General features: G+C 40.4%; 1 protein-coding gene across 39 annotated transcripts in view; it reads left to right on the forward strand.

Moving 5' to 3' along the window:
- Positions 1–24,259, forward strand: part of SPATS2L (spermatogenesis associated serine rich 2 like) — a 173,389-nt gene that overhangs the window by 128,693 nt on the left and 20,437 nt on the right. For 24 of the 39 annotated variants that reach the window (XM_063791449.1, XM_001170105.7, XM_063791447.1 and 21 more), the window contains 2 exons: positions 4,791–4,997; positions 6,309–6,444. In XM_063791449.1, coding sequence (XP_063647519.1) covers positions 4,791–4,997; positions 6,309–6,444 — 343 coding nt within the window. The remainder of the gene's footprint in view (positions 1–4,790; positions 4,998–6,308; positions 6,445–24,259) is intronic. The other 15 variants (XM_063791466.1, XM_001170214.6, XM_063791463.1 and 12 more) reach the window with 1 other exon arrangement.

The raw sequence follows: 24,259 nt of genomic DNA on the forward strand, positions 1-24,259 counted from the left end.
TGCAGGGATGCTCATTCTGCTTTGTAGCTAGGATTAATAAGACAAGGAACGATTGGAAAAGAAGAAGTTAGACTTCATTACCACTGTCATCATTGTGTTTGTAGAAAGAAAATCTTAAGAAATCTACAAAAAAAAATAAATAAAGCTGCCAGAACTAATAAGGAAATTAGCCAGATCGCTAGATATAAGTTCAATATATTAAAAAGCATTTGTATTCCTGAACTCCAGCAACCAACATTTTGGAATTGAAATTTTTAAAAATGCTATAAACAATAACATAAAAATTCTAAAATACCTAGGAATAAATTTGACTGTAGATGCACAAGACTCTAAGAACTATAAAATGATGCTAAAGCAAATTAGAATTGAAATAAATGGCATAGTATGTCATGTCGAGGGTCAAAAGACTCAGTATTGTTAAGATACCGCATATCCCCAAATTGCTTTATAGATTCAACACAAGTCCAATGAAAATCTCATCATATTTTTTGTTGAAATAGGCAAATTGATTCTTAAATTTATATTAAAATGCAAAGGACCTAAGATAGTCAAAACAATCTTGAAAAAGAGGAGTAAAGCAGTTACAGTAACTAGGACAGTGTAATGGTGGTGTGAGAACTGGCAGCTAGATCGGTGGAATAGAATACAGTCCAGAAATAGTCACCCATATAGTCAGTTAATGTTTAACAGAGGTACCAAGACACTTCAATGGGAAAGGTCAATTCAGATTTACTCTGGTATCCTCTTCCATTATTTTTTCACATTTTACATACTAGTTATTAAGGTCAGTCTATTTCTCATTTATTGCCTATTAATAAACCAGAGCTGATACACTGTGCACTCTCCATATGTGTCTGTTGAATCCTTGAATCAGAAACCAACGTGATACTCAGGACATTATATACCATTTGTGTGTATATACAAAATTGGGATTTGGTAAGTGTTTTTAATAAAAGGAATGCTCAAGTAATAGTTAAATTCAAAGACACAAACTTCTAGGAGCCATTTTTAGATACATGGACAAGGATTAAATTAAAATGTATACAATTTTTATTGAAATCTAGGCAGATGGGGTGTTTCCAGAGATAACTTTTCTTTCCACGATACGGCTACTGTGGTTCTAATATTTGATGAATATTAGATAAAGACACAGCCAGAGACTCATATCAAACGAGGCTCCCTACAATTGGAAGGGCCGTAGGCATGCATAGCACTGAAGTAACACTGATTCATTCATTCAGTATTTATTATGTATCTACGAGATACCAAGCACATACAGTAATGATGAACAAGACATACATCACCCTGTCACCACTTTTCTCATGTAGAATTGCAGAGGATATTTTAAGGCTTCACTAAAACAAATACCCTTTTCTAGAATATAAATTAGTAGTGATTACACACTGAAGATCAATACTCTCACACTCCTTGTGTATCCTATTAGTGTTATCCAACAGAAATTTAACACATACTATGTATATAATTTTATATTTTCTGGTAGCCACATTTAAAAAGTGTAAACAGGTGAATTAAATTGGGTAATATATTTTATTTAACTTAATGTATCAAAAATATCATTTCAACATGTAGTCAATCTTTTTTAAATTATTAAAGAAATATTTTAAATTTTTTATTTTGTACTAAACCTTCACATTTCAGCATATACATTACACTTATAGCACATCTCAATTTGGACAAGCCACATTTCCAGTGTTCAACAGCCACATGTGGCCAGTGGCTACCTTACTGGACACTGGAGGCTTATGTGTGAATCAGCCCCCATTGAGCTACAACCTGTTGAAGTTTACAAGTGGACTCCAGATAAATGGAGAGCTGATGGTATTTCTGGACTATAATGTTAGAGGAAAGTCACTCGATACAGTGACTTTCTGTTATAGCTCTATAACGCTCCACCAGTTTTCATCTGCAAGAGTCCCAAAGTTTTACTATATTTGAAGACAGATCTGTACTAAAGTAACACTGATACATTCATTCAGTATTTATTATGTATCTGCAAGATACCAAACACATGCAGTAATGATGAACAAGACATACATGCATGTCATACATACATGCATATATGCAAATATGTACAAGTGGTCTTGAAGATTTTAATGTTCAATGATTTCACTAGTAATGAGACAGCTTTTGAGGACCTAAAAAAAATCTCTACTCACATTTCTCAACTGATATCTGATGGGGAATGTTGAAACGAACCAGTAGACCACATATCAGTTCTCTGATACACAAATAAAATGTTTTCAGCTCTAGGTTAATGAGCCTATGCTCATTTGCATGCTTGGCTTCCATTTAAAATTCTTTTGCATGTCATTACAATAATTTTTTCCCTCTGCTCTAAGGTCATTGTTTCCATTAAGTTATAGTATAAATCCCCTTATTTTCAAGAATATGATCTCTTTACGACACTATACACGAAGATCTGTGTTTTAAATTTGATATGGTTTGAATGTTTGTCCCCTCCAGATCTCATGTTGAAATGTGATTCCCAATGTCAAAGGTAAGGCCCAGTGGGAGGTGATTGGATCATGGGGGCAGATCCCTCATGAATGGTTTAACACCATCCCCTTGGTGATAAGCGAGTTCTTGCTCAGTTACTTCATGTGAGATCTGCTTGTTTAAAAGTATGTGGCACCTCTCCCCTCACTCTCTTGCTCCCATTCTCACCATGTGGTATGCTGGCTCCCAGTCATCTTCTGCCATGATTGTAAGCTTCCTGAGGCCCTCACCAGAAGCTGCGCAGATGTTGGCATCATGCTTCTTGTACAGCGTACAGAACCATGAACCAAATAAACCTCTTTTCTTTAAAAATTACCCAGGCTCAAGTATTCCCTTACAGCAATGCAAAAACAGCCTAACCCAGAATTCTCAATTTATAGTATCTCATCCAGACTGCCTCTCAACTGGAATTTAGAGAGGTAGTGACTTGGAACCAGTTTGGACGTGTCATTGTTTTAACACAAATGTTTATAGACTCAACATAAAATTAGTTTTTTAATCTTTTACAGTAGGGTTTCTCAGGTTGGCTGGTACCACCCATCTCCACTCCAACAGAATCACCTGGGGAGGAGAAGCCTGGGCCCACAGCTGAACTGGAATCTCTAGAAATGGTGTTCAGGAACTTGCATGTGTAATAAGTACCAAGGGAAACTCATTTCACACTGAAGTTTGACAGCCAGTGCCTTATAGTGAAGTTCTACCTTAATATCACTAAGGATAAAATTGCATACTACCATTTGAATCTGTTTTATTACTGGAGGAAATGCTGTTTTCAGTACTTACGTACTTTGTTTACTACCTTTGCTGAACATTTTGTGTACTGTGAGTAAATTTTTAAGGGTATTCATTCAGCTCATAGAAAGTATGTTTTGCTTTCTTGATATGTAAGTTATGAATGATGGATTCAACTGAAGTCTAATTATATTGATCATGAATGGACTAATGTCTAAAATCAAATTGACTAGGATCTAGATCATATTCCTTTGTATTTTTTCAAGTGTAGTCTCTGTGACTGTGTCAGGGTAAGATATTCATTGTTTTTTATTTTTTTCTATGAAATTGTTTCAAATGTACTTTAATTAGATCATAATTCTACAGAAAGCCATCGAGCCAGACACAAGTACTAGGGCTTCAAAACAGAATTGAACTCAGTGTTTGCCCTTGGGAAGATTGCAGCCTCTGCAAGGCAGGGGTGAGGGGCAGATACGGAAGCCTTGTGTTAAAATATAAAACCGTGGTACCATGGTTTTAAGTAAAGCAAGGTACCATGGGAGTAGAGAGAAGCAGGGCAAGGGTGACTATCTGAAAAGGCTGGGTTTTACAAAGATGACTGTGTTCTGTTTGAGTGCAAGCCAGTCAGCCAGACAAGTGAAGACATTCCCACAACGTCACCCAGGACATAAGGAATACCAGAACTTGGTTCTCCTAGATCCAAACTGCACTCATCAAGCTTTCTACAAGAACCTGGCCTTCAAGAGCACACTGGCTTCCCTTTTCTCACACCCAAAACTTTCTCTGTTAGTAAGATGTTAAGAGTGATACATTTCCATTTCAGGTCACTAACATGCTATTTAATTCATTCCAGCAATAACTAAATGGGAACCCACCTTTAAAAGATGCCAAAAGCAACATCCTGCTAATTTATTGCCACATCTATTAAATCTCCAGAGAGAATCTGACTCCCTAGATTTTAAATATAGTTGAGATATTATGATGATGTTTTCTGATTTAAGCCCTCCGTAAATTAGATGCAATGATTATAGTATCTGTTGTCACTTCATTTTTGCTCTATCTCCAGTCACGCTTCTGCCTTCATTAATTCGGAATGAAATATCACAAGACATTAATGTAGCACTTGGAGATAGGAGGGCTACATTTTTATAGCCTCAATATGAAATTGTACTTAAAAGACTCATAAGCCTTTACTGGAATAGCAGGAGGGAAAAGGCACTGCTCATCTTCTATAAGCCTCTTAATAACCTTCCTGGATAGTTATGGATGAGGAAACTAGGGCTCAGAGATGCCCAGGGTCACTCTGCAAGTAATTACCAGAGCCAAAACATGCCCAGGTCTTTCTACTCAAAATACAAGGCTCTTCTAGTACACCCTCTAATCTTCTGGGGATTCTTTTAAAACAGTTTCTTGACTGTTTGCAATGAAAGGCATTATTGCCAATATGTAAACAAAAACAAAAATCTTGGCATCCTCCATCACTTTATCGCCAGTGTTTTTAGTTTATCACTTCACAGTCATTATTTGGTGTTTTCTTACAGAAGACAACAGACTACTGCAACAGAAACTATCCTTAGATGGGAACCCCAAACCTATACATGGAACAACAGAGAGGTCAGATGGCCTACAGTGGTCAGCTGAGCAGCCTTGTAACCCAAGCAAGCCTAAGGCAAAAACATCTCCTGTTAAGTCCAATACCCCTGCAGCTCATCTTGAAATAAAGCCAGATGAGTTGGCAAAGAAAAGAGGTAAAGTGATTTCTTTTGCACAAATGATTCAACATATTTTGCACATACAGAAAAGTGCCAGAGTGACAGAACTTTCCAAAAGATGCTGCTTAGTGAAGAGAGATGCACATGAAATTGCATTTTTTTTTCTGTGACCCACATAGATGGAAAGGCAGAGGTGATTCCTCCCATGTAATCAAAGGTCTTGAATATTTAAATAGAATTACATCTCCTTTCTCTGCCCCTCTGAGACCATTCTTGTTGTAGGCATGGATAAACTTGCACCACAAGTACCTTCTATCCTAATATCTTATAAAGCAAGTGCTCATTCAGGAGCTCTTTTAAAAATGTAACTGCTAAAAGGGACTCATGTTTCCCTGATACACAATTGCTTGACTTGCATTGAACAAAGATGAGTCTGGAGGCTGGTATATGTTCTTCAGATATGGTCTTCCCAATGTAAATTCAGTTCTGTTACACACAATGTAACATTGAAAGAGGGTTTTATATTTGACACGCTGGATTTTTATGATTTTTCTGAGCTTGGATATACTTGATACGTAACTGGTATTAAAAATGAAAATCACTTCCTTTCTGATTCCCAGAAGATTAAATACTATTCTTTTCATTCAGCCTCAGTTGTATCTGATTTCCTTGGCTTTGGTTTGATCTACTTTCTCATTTTTCTTGAGGGGGATTTCTTTCTTCTACCAAACATGGCCTGATTGTGATAAGTACAATCTGCCTGTTTGTGATGTACTATCTGTAGACCCTGGTGACAGTTGCAGGAAATCAGGCGAGATGGGCACCCATAGAGCTGCTTTCAATGCTGCTGCTCTAATTACAGGCCTGGCTTCGGATGATGGGGCCAGTGCCAGCGTACCTGGCATTGATGCCCCATCCTCTCTCTATCTCATTTGTACCTCTCCCAGTCTCTGTGTCATTTTCCTCTTCCAAAAGCCCTGCTGGCTTTTAACCATGCAAAGTGGTGTTTATAGAGAGAGCCAGCAGCACAAATGGTCTTTAGACGTATCAGATTCTAAGGCGCTGCAGTTTGTGATAGAATATAATGATGACAGCCTCCTTCCAAAGAGTGCAGGAGACAAGCGTACCCCAGATGGCCCAGTCAGAGACCCCACTGGTGAAATCATAACAGCCTCAGGTGCCACACAAGCCACCCACACTGGGTTACAAACATTCTCCTGATGGAACTTTTACTAGACAAAAGATGAGTCCCTTTTTCTGGTGGGCTAATTGCTTTGTTTTGTCGTTTAGCTTACAAACAAAGGATAAAATGCTCAAGTTAATAGTATTTTTTGACATCAATTTTAGGCCCAAATATTGAGAAATCAGTGAAGGATTTGCAACGCTGCACCGTTTCTCTAACTAGATATCGCGTCATGATTAAGGAAGAAGTGGATAGTTCCGTGAAGAAGATCAAAGCTGCCTTTGCTGAATTACACAACTGGTGAGTGATTCAATGTAGGAACCATAAATTTGTGATGCTTGAGCTGTTCCAACAGGTAAAAGTATCAGATGGAAAACGTTGTTTATTTAATACATAAACATCACAGAATAACTCTCCAGCAAATTGTGTTAAGCCCTGCAGGCAGTAGCATGTATCTTGGGAATAAAAAAGAAGATAAAGTATTTGAATAAAAAGAAACCTGATAGACATAATTCACTGGAGTTTGAAGTTGGCCCAAAACTATATGAATGATGTAAAACAAAACCTCAACAAAGAATAAAACCTCAAAAAATAGTATTTTTGACAAATCCCTGGAAGGCTAATATCATGAATACTACTAGGAAAACAAAATATTTTCCAGCACTATAATTATAAAATAAGAAGAATTCCCTTAACGAAATTCAGAAACATCTCACATAAGCTTAGCAACAGAATCCCATTCTTGGGTATCTTTAAGACTAGAATTTAAACATGGTGCATCAATATGGTTTTGGTCCTGCCTTGCCCTTCCCTGCTACTGATTTTGATGGAAAATGTTTGAACCCTGTATATTTGCTCATGTCCACAATTGAAATGATATATCTGTTAATAAAGGTTTAGTTATTAACAGTAGAAAAATGTTCTCAGCGTATCGGTTAGGTCTCTTTCAGTTTGGAGTGGCAGAAATCAAGTCACAGAAGTTAAAGACAAAAGAGAATTTATTGGCTGATATACATGAAAATTACAGAAGTTTCCTTCAGACAAATTTGACTGTAAATCCTCATTATGTTATCAGGACTCAGTCTGTCTCACCCTCTCTCCTTCCTCTCTCCTGGTGTCTCCCACAGTCTCCTAGCTCTGTCCATTCTTGGCTTTTTTCTTAGGCACCATCTCTCTTTGTGGTAGCAAAGATGACCCCCTCACAGCTGCCAGATTACATAATCCTTAACCCTCTGATGATCTGAGAGAGGGCTTCATCTGAAATAGCAAAAGTCCAAAGGCTGGCACATATCCACCATGCCCAAGCTCATGTAACATATTCTCTATATCTCATTGGCCTCCCGTGATTCTAGAATTTGATCACTTCTTCTGCATGCTTTTCCTATTCCAGGTCCTTGCTTTGACATTGATGTGCTTTTTAGCAGAAACTGTGTGTAAAACTAAGAATTAAGCTTAACACTAATCTAAAATGCATGAATTTTAAACCATCTGCTATGTATCACATAAGATCCTAAGGGTGCAGAAGACACTAGGAACTTAAAAGAAAACTTTCCCCTTCAGTTATCATTCAGCCTCTCAGAGGCCCTCTGAGGGGAGGATTCATCTACCTCCCCCCAACCCCAGTCATGGCATCTGGATGTCAACGAAAGTCTTCTCTGTTTGATCATATTATAACCTAACCAATTCTTCAAAGCAACTCCAAGAATATGTTTGAGTACCTAGAGAAATTAAAGATGCTATACAAATGAAAATTGTTATTACTATTATTTTATAGTTTTATAACTTTCCAATCTGTCTTTAGGTAAGTTACCTTAACACTTAGAAGTACACCCAGCTTCCAGGGCTGTTCTCTAGAGCCAGGGTCTGCAGACTTTCTGGGGCCAACTAGTAACTATCCTAAGCATTATGGCCTTAAGGTCTCTATGCAGCTACCCAGCTCTGCTGTTGCTGCTCAAAGGCAGCCCTAGCTAATCAAAAAGGCTGTGGGCCAGATTTGGCTCATGAGGGTCATTGTTTGTCAACCCCTGTCTAGAGGCATTAGTTAGCTGTTCAGAGAAGACAACTCTGTCTTACTCTTTAGTGTGGCCTTTTAGAATAAACTCTTCCTCTGAGCCCTCTGTGTGATACCTTCCATCTGAGTGACTCATACACTAATTGACAAAGTGTAGCAATGCCCTTAAATTACCTCTCTCTTCTCCAGCTGCTCTGAGTACTTCTTATTTTATTTTATTTCTTAGTAAAATGAACATCACATGGGTCATGAGACATCTTGAGATTTATAACAGATTCTGTGAGAGTTTTACTCCTCAAGAGCTGAAAGCGTGGGGCCAGGAAAGTCAACACCCAAGGAAATAGTATATTTTTTCTCTGCTTGTAATTCATGTTGTGTTTTAAACTGATGGAAAGAATCACTTCTGAATGAGCGCTGCCAAGTAGTACTGCTGTTTAAAAGCCACCTACTTAACAAAATGGCACTTTTTCTGCAAACCAAAGAAGACATTTAGATCAACCATTTTGGTATGCCATTGCTATAAAATGAGTAAACAGCAGCACTTATTTTCTGATCTAATCCTTAATAAAAGTGATCCCACAATAATTGCATAAATGTTAACTTAAAAATAAAACCAAAGTGCTCTTTAAAATCAACTATGCATGCCTGCCAAACAGAAAAACCTTGCCTCTGTTCCAAATGAGCTTGCAGCCCAGCAAACATGGTGACATACTTGAATAAAGCCTCCCTCTTGTTTTCTAAGAGGAAGAAAATGAATTTTAGGGATTATGGTGCTCTTGAAATATCAGGTCGCAAAATTGAAGATGGCAGCTTGGAAATTTTTGTTAATGAAATTTTCCTATTGATGGTGAAATCCTGCATTCTAAACATTAGAGAAAACTTTGAGTGAACTGTAGGTGTATTAGAATGTACTCATTTTAATGCAGTTGTAGCCTCAGGATTACATCATGAGGCATATCTAGATTTGGAGGACATGGGATAAGTCCTCTGGAGATTTCCAGAAAGAATGCCAGTTCTGAGAGAGATGTCACCGCATGTGGTGCACAAGCGACATAGATGTATACCTTCCATTTCCAGTTCTTCTTCTCCTCTCCTTGCTTTGGGCCACCCAGTTATCCTAACCACAGAGTACTCAACAAGCATTTCGTGTAGTTGAGAACTAGAAACTCAGGTCAGAAATTCTAAATATTCACTTTGCTACCAAAAAGTGCCAGCATAAGGACCTGAGTCCTGCTTGACTAAACTCCCTGAAAGGTACTGCTGGAATTCATGAGAATGATGATTTTGAGAGGCTGGGAGCAAGCTGTTGTTTGCATATCCTCAATACCAAGCAAGCACACATCAAGGTAAAATGAACGAAATGATCTCTCTTCCAACTGGGCTGTGAAGAATACTTTGTTCAGTACAGTTGTTGAAGAAAACCACTAAGTAGCTAAAATGTAAAATCAAAGTTGGCATTTAAGCAGGATACAGTTACGTAGGCTGCATGACCATAACAGAGTATTCTCATTTTCCCAGAAAGAATTAGGGATTTGCAAGGGGAATAAAGATGATACAATGCTCTCACAATGCATCTTAACAGAAAATAAATTTTGCGACATGAGCATCTGTGTGAAAAGTCACATCAGGAACTAACATGAAACAGCTGGTTTCTTTTCTGTATGATTGGCCTCCTACCACAACTGGAAAATATTCATCCTTTGGAATCATAGCTGCCAGATTTAATTGCTTTATATGCAGACTAGTCTAGCTTCTCATCACAAATCTGTGTGTGTGTGTCCAAGTTGATTGTGAAGACTTAAAATGAGCAATAAAACATTAAATTCAAAAAAACATTGAGGAAGGAGAAAAATACTCGATAGTTCCGCCATATGCTGGGGGGAAAAGTATTCCAAAATAGAGCTGTAAAAATTCTGTTAGGTGCTATTGTCAATTTAACATCTAATTAAAAGCACTCTAAGAAAATGTAAGACGGTAATCAGCCAATGGGGTAGCGTGTGTGCTGGGCATGGGGAGGCATAAAGAGGCTGCAGAGAATGGGGGCTGGAGGGAGCAGTCCTTTTAGGCAGCTTTGTTTTCCAAGAGGAAAGGGAAATCTGTGAAAGCATGTATTCTGTACCAGTGGGCCAGAAATGTTCCTATACTTTGTGTTTCTTTTTTCCCGAAGCAATGCCAAGTCTGGCCCAAGCAGAATTTGAGAGTAGGTCAGGAGTCTCAGCTCCCCGCACCCTGAGCCCTGGCCCACTTCCCCTTCCTCTGCCAATTTTCCTGCGTCTTAGAGTTTCCTCCTTCCCAACAGACAGGGTGAACCTCCTGCTGCCCCGTACAGGCCAGGGCTTCTCACCTCAATCAAGATAGGTGTTTATAGTGGTGTCTCCATATCCCTTTTCTCTTTTTTTTTAACTATGGAAACTCAATTATCTTATATAACTTACTAAACTCATCCCTATGATAACCATGTATCCTCCCTCTCAAAGTGACATATTTGCATACTAACAAATGCTCTGTTGAGACTCTCTCCCCCAGCCAAAAGACTAACTCTAAAAGTGAGAATGTGGCAGGGCAAGGTGGAACACACCTGTAATCCTAGCACTTTGGGAGGCTGAGGCAGGAGTTTGAGACCAATCTGGGCAACACAGCGAGACCTCGTCTCTACAAAAAGAAAAAAAAAATCAGCTAGGTGTGATGGTTCGTCTGTAGTTCCAGCTACTCGGGAGGCTGAGAGTGGGGAGGATCACTGGAGTCTAGGAAGTCGAGGGTGTGGTGAGCCGAGATCGTGCCACTGCACTCCAGCTTGGGCAGCAGAGTGAGACCCTGCCTCAAAAAATAATTAATAATAAAATAAAAGTGGGACTTTTAGGCAGAAGAAAAAGCTACTTTGAAATAAGTTTTATCTTTCTCATCCCTCAAATCCTTCTCATCTGCTACTGAAGCCCTGTTGATAGCCAAGGAAAATCACACACAGATTATCAATGTGGTCAACAGGTGGCCCCACATACAAACCAGATGTCACCATTGACACTTTAAATATTGTGCACTTTTCCTAGGATGTGATCTTGAGGTCTCCCATATGGGAAGTTGCCAGTGGCACTGCTGAGCATCAGAACCATGTATATGTAACCGTATGTCCCATATTCCCAGTTTGCTCTCCTTGGATATCCAGATAATTTTAAATTGTTGAAACATATATCCTTGAAGCCCCTTTAGTTTAAGTCCAAGTAAGACCATCACTTTTGCAGATTTTTCAGAGCTGATTCTTGCCATGTTGATTGGTTTTTTTTTCCCTACCCATATTCTCCAAATTTTAGCTGCTTTCGTGTGATTCCTGGCTTTCCAAACAATGATAAACCCTGGCTTTTCTGTGTCCTTTGGGTTTTTTATGTGTTCTCTTTGTGAACAACTTAACATTAAAAGACGATGCCTATATATTAGTATCTACTTCTTTCCATACCAAAGTATATGTGTGTACACTATAAATAAAAACTCTTAGAGCTTTATAGTCCTCCCTTGCCTAAATGCCGCCCCCAGAGATACTGATTGTACCACGCTTTTAAAAACAACAGGCCAGGCACGGTGGCTCACGCCTGTAATCCCAGCACTTTGGGAGGCCAAGGCAGGTGGATCACCTGAGGTCAGGAGTTCAAGACCAGCCTGGCCAACATGGTGAAACCCCATCTCCACTAAAAATACAAAAAATTAGCCAGGCAAGGTGGCGTACACCTATAATTCGAGCTACTCAGAAGGCTGAGGCAGGAAAATCACTCGAACCTGGGAGGTGGAGGTTGCAGTGAGCCAAGATCGCTCCACTGCACTCCAGCCTGGGCAACAGAGTGAGACTCCCTCAAAAACAACAACAACAACAAATGGGCCAGGCACAGTGGCTCACGCCTGCAATCCCAACACCTTGGAAGGCCGAGGCAGGAGGATTGCTTGAGCCCAGGAGTTCGAGACCAGCCTAGACAACATGGAGAGACCCCATCTCTACAATTTTTTGATTAGCTGGGCATAGTGGTGTGTGCCTGTGGTCCCAGCCACTCAGGAGGCTGAGGTGGGAGGATCGCTTAAGCCCAGGAATTCAAGACTGCTGTGAGCCGTGTTCGTGCCACTGCACTCCAGCCTAGGTGACAGAGTGAGACCCTGTCTCAATAAGAACCAAAAACAGATAATTCTCTTGACATCTGTGGTTGAAAACTACTGGTTGAGAGTCTTGCAAAGGGAATGATATGTCTAGGGCCACAGCAGTGGTTCTCAATGGGACAATTTTGCCCCCAGGAGACCATTGATTTGGAAATATTTTTGGTTGTCACAGCCACAGGGAGAGAGTGCCGCTGGCATCTGTTAGGTAGAGGCTAGGGATGCTGCTAACCGTCTCTCCCACCTCTCCTATAAGAAAGAATTACCTGGCCCAAAATGTCTGTAGTGCTGGGAAAGCCTGGGTGAGAGGAAAATGAGAGAAGGGTGCCTCATTCGTCCTGCCACCTCGGTTCTGCTGGAGCTCCTTGAGGGAAGGATGGAGACTCTTCCCTTTGAAACACCCCTGATCATCTGTCTGCCCCCAGTTGCCCTCCTAAGCCACCACTGGAGATATGAAAGAGGGACTTTCCAATCACATACCCAAAGAAACACTATATTTGTCTTCTCATTTCATATCAGTGCAGCAGGAAATATTTTTTCCATAGTGCCTGAAACGTAAACCCTCTCACTACACATTTTAAAGGTCATATTACATTTTTGTCTCATTGAGATCAGAAAAACAATTATACTGAAGTGTAGAAAATTGAAGGCTTTGCTTTATCGTCTGTTTTTCATCATAGAATTCTACTCAGTCCTTAGAAGAAAATGGAAAAATTAAGAACCGAAGGTTGTAGCTAATGATAGGCAGTCACTTTCATTAGCCATTCTGTTTCTACCTGAGTCTTTTTCTCATTTTGCAATAAAACCAAATATCACAGTGGGAACCAGGATTAGGATGAAGATCTGAGACATGTAAAGATAAATACAGTAAGGACTTGTTCCATTAAATGTCTGCTTGGGGGTTATTCTTCTTCTTTGACTTCAGCCAGGGAGCAATATTACTTGGTGTTTCTGGCATATCTGGCATATATCCAACTACTCTGATGCCAGTGACATACCCAGGTATGCCAGCCATTATGCTCTTTAAGCCAAATGAACAGAAGGTCTTTTACATATCTTACGGTGCCGTAGTGGTTGAACAAATACTTATTGGCCATTTTATTACTCTGTCTTAATTAGGAGATCACTGGAATTGTGGCATTATATATACTTTAACAGGTAAGCATAGGAAAAATATATATTAGGCGAAACAGGTCCTAGAATCAGATCTGTGTCACAGAATAGATGCTGTGACCACAAGCAAATTTGGGTTTTGAGTTCAGTCACATGGAAGATGTTGATATAAACATGAGGAATGAGTCAAGATTCCGTTGTTAAAGCAACGTGGCTGAAATTTGATAGTAAACACTCCTAGTGTACACTGAGAGTATCTGGGGTAGTATAGTGTAGTTGTACAGTAATAAGATGATGCTTTTCTCTGTGCCATTCAACAAGGCATGTTTATAATAGGATTACCAGTAGGAAAGTTGCCTTTAGGAGCCTTTTCAGCCACTTAGCATTGTTATATAATAATTTTTAAAAGCTTTCAATTCCCTGTTTAATTATCAGGAATGTGTTAAATAATTACTAAATTTTGTTAATTCCTTAGATTAAACAAGTAGTGAAGACAAAAATCAAGAGTTTGGCCAGCTAGAGCAACACAGGGAGACCTCATCTCTACAAAAAATTTTAAAATTAGCCAGATGTGGTGGTACAGTCCTTTAGTCCCAGCTACTCAGGAGGCTGAGGTGGGAGGATCATTTGAGCCCCCAGGTTGAGGCTGTGAGATAAGCCGTGATCATGCCATTATACTCCAGGCTGGGCAACAGAGAAAGACCCTGTCTCAAAAACAAACAAACGGGTGGGCACAGTGGCCCACACCTGTAATCCCAGCACTTTGGGAGGCTGAGGTGGGTAGATCACTTGAGGTCAGGAGTTAGAGACCAGCCTGGCCAACATGGCTAAACCCTGTCTCTACTAAAAATACAAAAATAAGCCCGGTGTGGTGGTGCATGCCTGCAATCCCAGCTACTCAGGAAGCTGAGGCAGGAGAATCACTTGAACCTGGGAGGCAGAGGTTGCAGTGAGCTGAGATCACACCACCGCACTCCAGCCTGGGTGACAGAACAAGACACTGTCTAAACAACAAAAACAAAACAACAACAACAACAACAACAAAATCATAAGAGTTCAGTGTGTTTTTGGTTTTGTTTTTAATAAAATCAAGTGTTTGAATTGTGTTTTTTAATGTTTTGTTTTAAAAGACATTTAATAAAAGGGCTCTATCTCTTTCTGCTCTGGAAATGAATACAATCCTTGCATTGATCAAAATCTATACAAACCAGACTTTCTGACTAATCCCTTTCCTTCTCATCAAGTAGTTTTTCTAAGTGTTCACCTGCTTGTGACTTGGACAAAGCACCATAGAAAGAGAATTAAACTTTTTTCTCCCCACCCCCAACATTCAATATTATGCCAGAAGTTAAAGAAACAGAGAGTACGGGGATGAACATTTACTTGCAAGGGACACCAAGAGACAATAATGGAAGAGGCTAATAAATACATTTATGCCTCAAGAGAGCCATATGTATGGTTTCCATTGCTGTCTAGCTGACAAATTGCCCAAAATGACTCCTTTTCCTCACTCTGCACCAGTCCAATAAACCGAAATAAGCTCCGGGATCTATTCTGAAATTGTGAAAAGGGCAAATACACATATAACATGGAGAAACTCAAGGTTCCCATAACTTTGTGACTAAGGCAAGTCCCTGTAGTGCAGTATATTTCAAATCTTGCCTCATTTGTGAATATGTGTCTTTCTAAATAGGTGTAGCTCACTCTTTGGAGGTGAAAGCTTCTCTTTTCCTATTTTCTTTCTTCCCTGAGGTTTTCCTCTGCAATAGATGTTTCCCCAGGGCCTTTGCAAGGACTGAATGAATCAGTTGACGTGAAGGAAGAGCAGGTTGATAAATACAAAAAGTACTGAACTGGCCTTTTCAGTTTAGGTATAGTCCCCAGGAAACCAGCATAAATAGCACCTCTTATTAATAGCCTTCCTGAGCTACACGTGTGGATTACCTCCATACGTTATGTCAGTCACACACTTGGCACTGGCAGTCAGCTCCGCTGGCACTGCAGCCTTCTTTGCAGAATAAAGGCCCACAATAAGAGCTGGAAGACAAGAAATTGGTTCTAATTTCAGCCTGAAATCGGAAAAGATTTCTGAATCTTTTCAGCAGATGAAAGCTTACCAATCAACCAGCCCAGGAATGTACTTCTGAAAAGGAATTGTTTTCATCATAAAATAGAAAAATAAAGAGGAAATAAGCAAATTGTTCTATCTACACATTCCCATAGGATACTAGAGTATGGTCTTTTAAAAAATATATATGCAATATAGTCTATTTTCACTAGAAAAAAGAAGATGAATTTGTTCTTATATCTTAGTATAAATATAAAATACATTATAATACTAAAAAGCGAGTCCTAAATTACAATTTCAGAATGCATCTTGGAGCTTATTTCTGTTTTTTTGGACTGGTACAGTGAGACTAAGGAGTTATTTTGGGCAGTTTGTCAGCTAAGTCAGCAACAAATCATATAGAAAGGCTGTACGTGAAGCCAATAAAATAGAATTCCTTATATGTATACTACATGCTGCTTCTAGTGACTCTAAACTCTTGATTCTTACCAGGCCATATTCTAATGAAAGACACATTTTCCAAGGTTTATTAACCACTTAATTAGGAGGCACGGGATGTGGAGTTAGATAGATTAAGGTTTAAATCTCATCTCTACATATTCTAGCTCTGAACCTGGTTGAGTTTTTTAACTCCTTCTCAGCTACAAAGCAGGAATACTGTTATCACTTTCTAGGGGTTTTGTGAAAATTCATATATAAGTAATGTATCTGTCACATCATTCTAGAAAATCACTAGCCTGGCCCATAAGAGATGTTCAGTTAAGGTTGATTCTCTTCCAGAGTAGCATTTGGGAAATTTCTTTTCCTCTACACCAAGACCCTGGCAATAAGTTATCCCTTCCAACTTTCTGTTTATTTAGCATGCAGTGGAGTCCAGCTATGGGATAGGAATGGTTCATCACCACTTCTACTTTTTATTACTTGATGAAGAGAGAAGTAAGGCAAAGGGACACCCACTTCTGAATGTCACAGTTGCCACCAAAACAGCTCCCCTTCCCCTTTCTTGTCTTGCCATGCCTTCGCTACCTCTCTCTTCCCCTTTCTTCATTCATCCACTTAATAGATAGATGAATGTGTGTCAAGCCACTACTTTTCAAACATTTGAGTGCACGAGGAGCATCAGGGCCCCATTTCCAGATATTCTGATTCTGTGGATGTTGGGTGGCACCCAAGAATCTTCCACTCAATGAGTCTAGTGAGTACAAATGTAGGTGGTCTGCAGACCACACTTGAAGGAGCACTTCTAGAAAGACTGAGGGATAAAGACAGTCTTCCTCCTAAAAAAAGCCCATGCACTAGTGGCTGCAGATATAAACAAGCTGGAATGGAGCTGGGGGGAGGAAAAATCAACTCTACCTGGCTCATTAGGAAAGGTTCCATTGCAGAGGTGACCTTTGAGCAGGATCTTGAAGGAAGACTAGAAATTTGCCAGATGGAGAAGGAAGAAAAGATTCCATGCAGAAGAAGCAACACAAAGAACCAGAGGCAAGAAAGAACATAATGTGCTCAGGGAGAAGTACCCTTCTTCCATCAATAATGATGGTCTCGGCTGGGCACGGTGGCTCACACCTGTTATTCCAGCACTTTGGGAGGCCAAGGTAGGAGGATTGCTTGAGGCCAGGAGTTCAAGACCAACCTGGACAACATGGAAAAACCCTGTCTCTACCAAAAAAATATAAAAATTAGCTGGGTATGGTGGTGTAGATCTCCAGTCCCAGCTACTCTGGAGGCTGAGGTGGAAGGATCGCCTGAGCCCAGGAGGCGGAGTTTGCAGTGAGCCAACATCACACCCACACCGCTGCACCCCAACCTGGGCAACAGAGCCAGACCCTGTCTCAAAAAGAAAATTAATATAACTAATGATGATGGTCTCACTCCATCAATAAATGAATTTTAAGCACATCCCTCTCAAATCAGAAAGTTCATTTATAAATTATACATGTGTACTACTGTTAATCTGTATACTAAAGATGAGGAAAGCCTACTTAGAATAACAAGTGAGTACATAAAATTTAATATTGTATTCGTGCTCCATTTTGGAAGCCTGGACTAGGGTACGGCCTTACCATGGGCAATAACAGCACCTGTGATTGTGGGGAAGAGCCTTCTAGGCCAAAAACAAGAAGAGCCCCTCCCCTCCCCTTTTCACATGAGAGCCTGCCTGGAGGCCAGGAGCAGAGGAGGCTAGGCCTGGCTGCCTTGGGTTGAATGTGGGCCAGCATTTCTGGCACTTCTTATACTATATCAGTTTCTTCCAGTTTCTGTTCCTGTTATTTATGTTCAGCAACCATGATGGCATCTACATAAATGCCCTTCCCCTTGCCCCCACCGTTTTCTTTTTTTTTTTTTTTTTTTGGAAGGAAATACAACAGTGATCAGAATGGTTGGCTCTATTTTGTGCTTGAGACAAAGGGGCATTTTGCTTTATTTTGTTTTATTTTGAAATTTGTTTCATTTTATCCTGCTTTCTGATATTTTCCAGTTTTTTAGTAGAGATGGGGTTTCACCATGTTGGCCAGGCTGGTCTTGAACTCCTGACCTGAGGTGATCTGCCTGCCTCACCCTCCCAAAGTGCTGGGATTATAGGCATGAGCCACCACGCCCGGCAGATGTAACTTTAAAAGGGGAAGCGGGGGAGTCAGCATTTTTATAGTCAAAGACACTGAAATACAGTCAAGTTACTTTCCCTGAATAGTGACCTCCATAAAAAGAAACTGAACTAATAAGTAATTAGCAAAGATAAAAATTTCTATTGTTCATCAAAGTCATATGTACAATTTCTAAACAGAGGAATATAGATTTTTCAGTTGAACATTTAATGTTGTGGGATTTCCATACTATGGGATTATGCTATTCTGTCATTTAAAAAATTCCAATAAGAAAAAGAAATCCCTGTATATTTTTTAATTAATTATGTCCTTTTTGAAGAACTCCAAAATATTATTAATGTTGAGAGTTAGTCCTTATACTAAATCTGTGTGTCTCATTCCAGAAATGCACCTCAGACAGTATGATGAACAATTTATTAACCATGATTTCAAATCATTGTATGATTCCAACATAAAATATGCAGACTAAACAATATTAACACATTGTATTGCCTCTCATAAAAGTAGTAGAAATAAAATGTCAGCCTGATTGGCAATTGAGTGTAGTCATTGATGTTCATTGACAGTCAGATGGATTTTGACTTTGCTTTGTATGTTGAGTGTGGTTCATGCTTGAGGCACCCCCACTGTATTTCCCGGATGAGCGTGATTAGTAGGTAGCCTTTCAAAGTGTTATGTGCTAACCCCAGTCTACATGCTGTGGACATGTATGCAGGGTTTTATATGTTTACCAAATAACACTGTTAAACCCAATAAATCTTTAGAAGGACCAATTTGTCACCAGTGCTGCATTTCAAAAAAAAAATCTATTATTATTTTCCAGTTTTGAAAAGAATTCAGGTTGTTATAAAACCTAAATGCAAATATATACAGAGTGGAAGGTGACAGACCCGGGAATTCCAGCAGTGTAACAATAAACAACAACAAATAGCCAAGGACTGGGTAATGTGCTCAGGGTTAAATAAGAGTCAGTGGAAGTGGAGAGGTGCATGGGACAGACAGACATTTCTGGGGTAGACTTCCAAGGATGTAACCATGTGGGAAGTGAAGGAAGAGGAGCCATGGACACTGGGTGAGAGATGACACCAGTAACCAGCATAGAGGGTGCAGGAGAGAGGACAGGATGGGGAGCAGAACAGCAAGGAAGAGCTGGGAATTGGCAGAGTGCAAGAACGTGAGTGCCCTTTACAGTTAGGGCTGCCAGGCCTCCTGACCCTGGGAATAAAGAACCATACGGTCTTTCTGCATTTGTGGCTGTCAAGCCAGAGAAGCATCTTTGTTGACAGCTGCAACAAAGAAATTGAGAAATTGCAATTGAGAAATTGGTGAGCTGAAACCCCTGACTAGCTTTGCCCTGGGCCCAATAATTGCTGGTAATACTTGGGGAGTTGGACCAGAAATGGTACTCATGGGAACAGTACATTAGGCCTTAAATGTATAAAGGAAGTTTTCCTGCCTTGCAACTAGTGGGCAAAATTTAAGGGAAGGGACTAGCTAGCTCAGTGCTAGCTAGTACGGGGCAACTGTAGCTTGCCAGCTCAAGGCCCACGTGGTGGTCAGTGGGCACTACTAGGCTATCAGCCCAGCTGGCATCCCTCTCAGGGGATGTTAGAACCGTTGGTCACAGTTCTTATTCCTTTGCATTAAGAAGCGGCAGAGCCCACAGTGGAGGGAGATGTTTTTATACCACTCTTTTCTTTTTAGTGAAAGAAATGGAAATTCTTTATGCAGGGAAGCCTGGCTGTAGGGCTTATCAGTCTTTGGCATGCTTTATGCTATTTGGTAGAGGCCAGGAAGGCTGAAATATTCATTAGCATTCATAGCATCCTTTCTCTCCAGCAGTTCCCACCTTCTCTTTCTACTGCATGCGCCTCCTGCTGGGCCTGCCTCCCTCCCCATGCTCCCATTCTGCAATTGTTGGCTTGGCGGATGATGAGTTAAGCTCCAGCTGAAGTACTTTCCCCACAAGAAGGTTCTGCAGCAAAATTGTCTGGGATCAGATGGTACCCGGCAATTCCTCTCACTCTAGTCTCCCTGAGGCAAATGCATGGAAGATGGAATGTGGCCTGGTTTTAAATCTTTAACATCTAACTCTGGCTGTTGCTACAGATTGAGTTCTTCACCTCCCCTTTGAAATTCTGCTTTCATTCCTCAGTATCTACCAGCAGGTTCTGCTCTCCAGCTTATCAACCACATTGATGATCCTGTGGCTGCCTCTCTATGGTGGCATCTTTGTATTTGAAGAACACTAGGCCTGACATGACTCACCCAAGCTTCCAAATGAATCAATTTTGTCACTCAATGCCTCCGTCTCCAAATTTAAAGAGCCTTTCACAGGGGAGAAAATGATAAATCTATTACTACTAACGAGGCTTTCTGATTCTTTTCATTGTTATTATCAGTGCTCTATAGAAAGGAATCAAGACAGTGGAAACATTTTTATAAAATGACACTTTATCTCTGTGATTAACTATATAATAAACTGTAAAGTCTTTGCCATGGTAATCTCCTCCTTACACCTTATTGCTTTGATAATAAAAGCTTTTTTATGGCAACAAAATAAAATTTTACTATCCAGGCAGTTTGGCTAAAATGAGAAGATGTGTTTTTAGAAGGAGAAAGGGCACATCTGAAACGTGAGGTCCGCGTGTAGAACACATTTGATGTGCCTGGTGCCCTCCAGAGGGCTTTACCCAACCATTTAGAAAACTTTTAGTGGCCAGTGGAAAGCCAATTAAAGAGTTATGTATTTCTGTCAAGTACTCAGGATCACTGTTGAAAAGCAAAAACATTCAGAACTTAGCATTTCAGGTGATCAGTGGTGGGAGAACAAATTTCAGTAATTAAACCACCATAGTTTGCAAACTGCCTGTTTTGACTCAGCCAAACCTTGTGTGTTTGGTGAGTATCATGACACCTTTACTCATAAGCTTATGTCTCAAATGATTAAATTCTGTCAGTGACCAAAAGTTTTGCATAAATGTGATGTATATGCAAGCACCACAATGTACTAGTAAGTTTCATTATTGTTATGCCACAGAAAAATGAATATGTTGTCTTCCCTTATATTCATCACTATCAAGAAATTTTTATTGAGCAACCCATAATAAGTCTAAGATCATGAAATTGAACAGAGGTTTTTAAAAACTTAGAGCTCTCTAAGGAAGTGACGATTAAGCAAAGACCTGAAGGAGGACTCAGAGCTGATTAGATGAAGAGAAGCAAGGTTAAGCAGAAGAGTTGTCTTCAAGGTAGAGGGAAGGGCTTGTTTCAAGCCCCTGTGGCAAGGAGAAAGCCAGGCTTGCTCCTCCTGGGATGTCAGGAAGCTTAGATGAGATCATTCCAGGAAGGCACTGGCACTCTACCTAATGTGCCTGGCCCACCATCTGCACTCAGAAAGTGATCAGCTCACATTTCGAGGCAACTGAGGGCTGATATGTGTCTGCAGAGGTGTACCTCGAAAGCAAGTGTGTGACCTTGCAGCTTCCACAGTAGGAATGTGGTTGATGATACTGTCTCTGATTCTTCTGTGACTCATCAACTCCCTAATGTCATTCCTCTCCAAGGGACTCGCTCCTCCCTCCATATCTGGTAACTCCATACCAGGGCTTTGCCAAGTGCCCTCTGTCCTATCCAGCCTGCAGAGTTGTCAAGCCACACTTGACCACCCATACGTGTCTGTCTCTGTCCTGGTACCTCTAAGAAGATTCCACAGAACGTGGAAATGGCACCGATGAAATTACTCCCAAAACTGGATGTGACACACCCAGACACCCCAGGCTTTGTGGGCATTTAGAAGGATTTAGGCATGGTCTTTCCTCTCTGACCTTCTTTTAGTCTGGCACTCGCTTGATGTAAGGCTGGCTCCTCACTGTCTGACAGCCTGCCAAAGGACAGGCTGGCTTTACCACTTCCTCCACATCCACTTCCCACCATTATTCTTCCCTTGACAAGCCTACTGCCTGGAAAGCAAAACTCAAGGAACTCTCAGGTCTACACATTGAGATTCTCAAGTGCAGGCCGGGTTTATCTGCCCTGGGCTGGCCCCTGATCTTGGTTTGCATCAGTTCATCAGCTCCAAGCTGGGTCCTGAGTCAGCAGAGATCACTGACTTGCCTTTGTGCACATGAGTTTTGAAAGCAGCCACCCATAGATAGCAGAGCTTGAATTACTACGATGCTTGCAGACAGTCTTCTGTGGAAATGCCCAGAGAAACGGAAGCCTGGTTTGATGCCAACTTCACAGGCTCTTTCACATCCTCAAGGGTGTGCATTAAGCAGATTAACAATTTATTGTGTAAACCCTCTTCCCTCCTGTTGCTAGCCCAGAAGGTCTGAACTAACCATTGTATATAAATGCCCAGCTTTGTTTAATATGTGTTAGACCTGGGGACAAGTATTGTACCCCAAATGTCCATCTTGTAAATTCTCTGGGCACAAAATTATGTTAACAAATTTGATCAAAAAAGTGTTACGATGGTCTTGTAGCTGATAAAGAAATTAGCAAAGGCCCTTGCACACACCACCATTCCACCAACCCCACACACAGGTGGGAGGATTCCCAAGCCTCCAGGACCTCTGCTTTGCCTGCAGTCTGCTCCTCTCCCCTCCACTGGGCATCTGAGGACATGCCAGTCTTGTGTCACATGCAGCAGTATTTCCCTTAGTGTGTGCTGGGCATGCTCTCTAAACCCAGGGACTCTATTTATAAAGCCTTCTAGTTGATTCAGGGAAGGGAATCCTAATTGCTTCTTCTTGCCATCGTCATTTTCTTTCCTCTCTATCTGCTTTTCACTATTTCCCCAATGAGTCCTGGCAGGTCCTCTCACATCCTTCTCAGCTCTCCCACAAAGAATGTCGTCGTGCTGACTTTTCTGTCTTCTCTCTTCCCTTTCTGTAAGGGATAAAAATTCAAAACATGTCCTCAAGCAGAGTAGCTTAACCATATATTTGTAGTTTGGGCTTCTGGCTCCACATCTGTAGATTCTCCCCATTTCTCCCCAACAGCTTGTCTCGAACAGTCTTTGTTTCCCTAAAGTAAGGTAGCAGTGCCCCTCTCTAAGAAGGTTGTAAATAATGAAAACATACATACACACACACACACACACACACACACACAGATGCCTCTGTCATGGCTATGTTTGTGAACTTGGCAGAGAAGCTCATAATCACAGGAGCACAAAGCCTATTGACTCAACCCGGCATTTCATACAATTACTGAATATATGCTGGTTGATTACATAGACAGTCTCTGGAAACGCAAGAACTTGTCACATTGGAGACCTCCAGGGAGGGGAACTGAGCAAGTTGGGGCAGAGATGGGATAAAGAGTTCTTTCTCACTGTACACCTTTCTGTATCATGCATTTCCTATATTTAAAACACACTGACATACCTATGTAACGTCAATAGGTAAGGGACAGGCGTCCTGATATGTTGGTTACACCAAAGTGATCATATCCAGTGACCGTAAGCCATGTGTGTCATGGGGCTGGCTGATGTTGTCTGCAGTTGAGGGACTAGGCTTAGAGCCCAGTTCTGGAGAACATGCCATGCACTGTGCAATTAGTCCTTTCCACTAGGAATTCCTGGTTGGGAAGAGCTGAGTTCCTCAGCACACAGTCCTTTACTCTTCAAGTATTTAGGTTGCACAGTCTAGTTGAGGAGCCCCCAAACTGCTATGGATATATTCCAGAAGTCATTTCTTACTTTGACAAATACTGCAAAATTTTTCAGAGGAAGTAAATTTTCAACACACTTTAAATTGCAAAAGTACATCTGATGGAGAAGAAAAAGTCCATGTGATGGAACAATCTGAGAGTAATAAAGATGATAACAGTGTTTTGAAGCACATTAAATATGAGTTTATAATTAATGTGTATAATTAAAATATACAAACAAGCAAAAAAATCTTCTTGATTACCTTTGAAGGATGCTAAGGAAGCAACTATCATTTTGAAAACAAAAGGGGAGAATCAAGCATTCATCCTACCTTACCTATGCAAACTATACTTCATGATAACCAAATCATTGATAAAGTTTCTCTTTATGGAAGAATTCCAGGAAATAAGAAAGAGTTATAGAATGTGAATATCTCAATTTTGCAAACCCTATAAATCTAGGCAATGATCATCAATGGCTGCTAAGATCATAAAAAAGAGAAATGTCTTTTGTATTTCCTA

This window comes from Pan troglodytes, chromosome 13 (assembly GCF_028858775.2).
Source record: "Pan troglodytes isolate AG18354 chromosome 13, NHGRI_mPanTro3-v2.0_pri, whole genome shotgun sequence".
Taxonomy (NCBI): Eukaryota; Metazoa; Chordata; class Mammalia; order Primates; family Hominidae; genus Pan; species Pan troglodytes.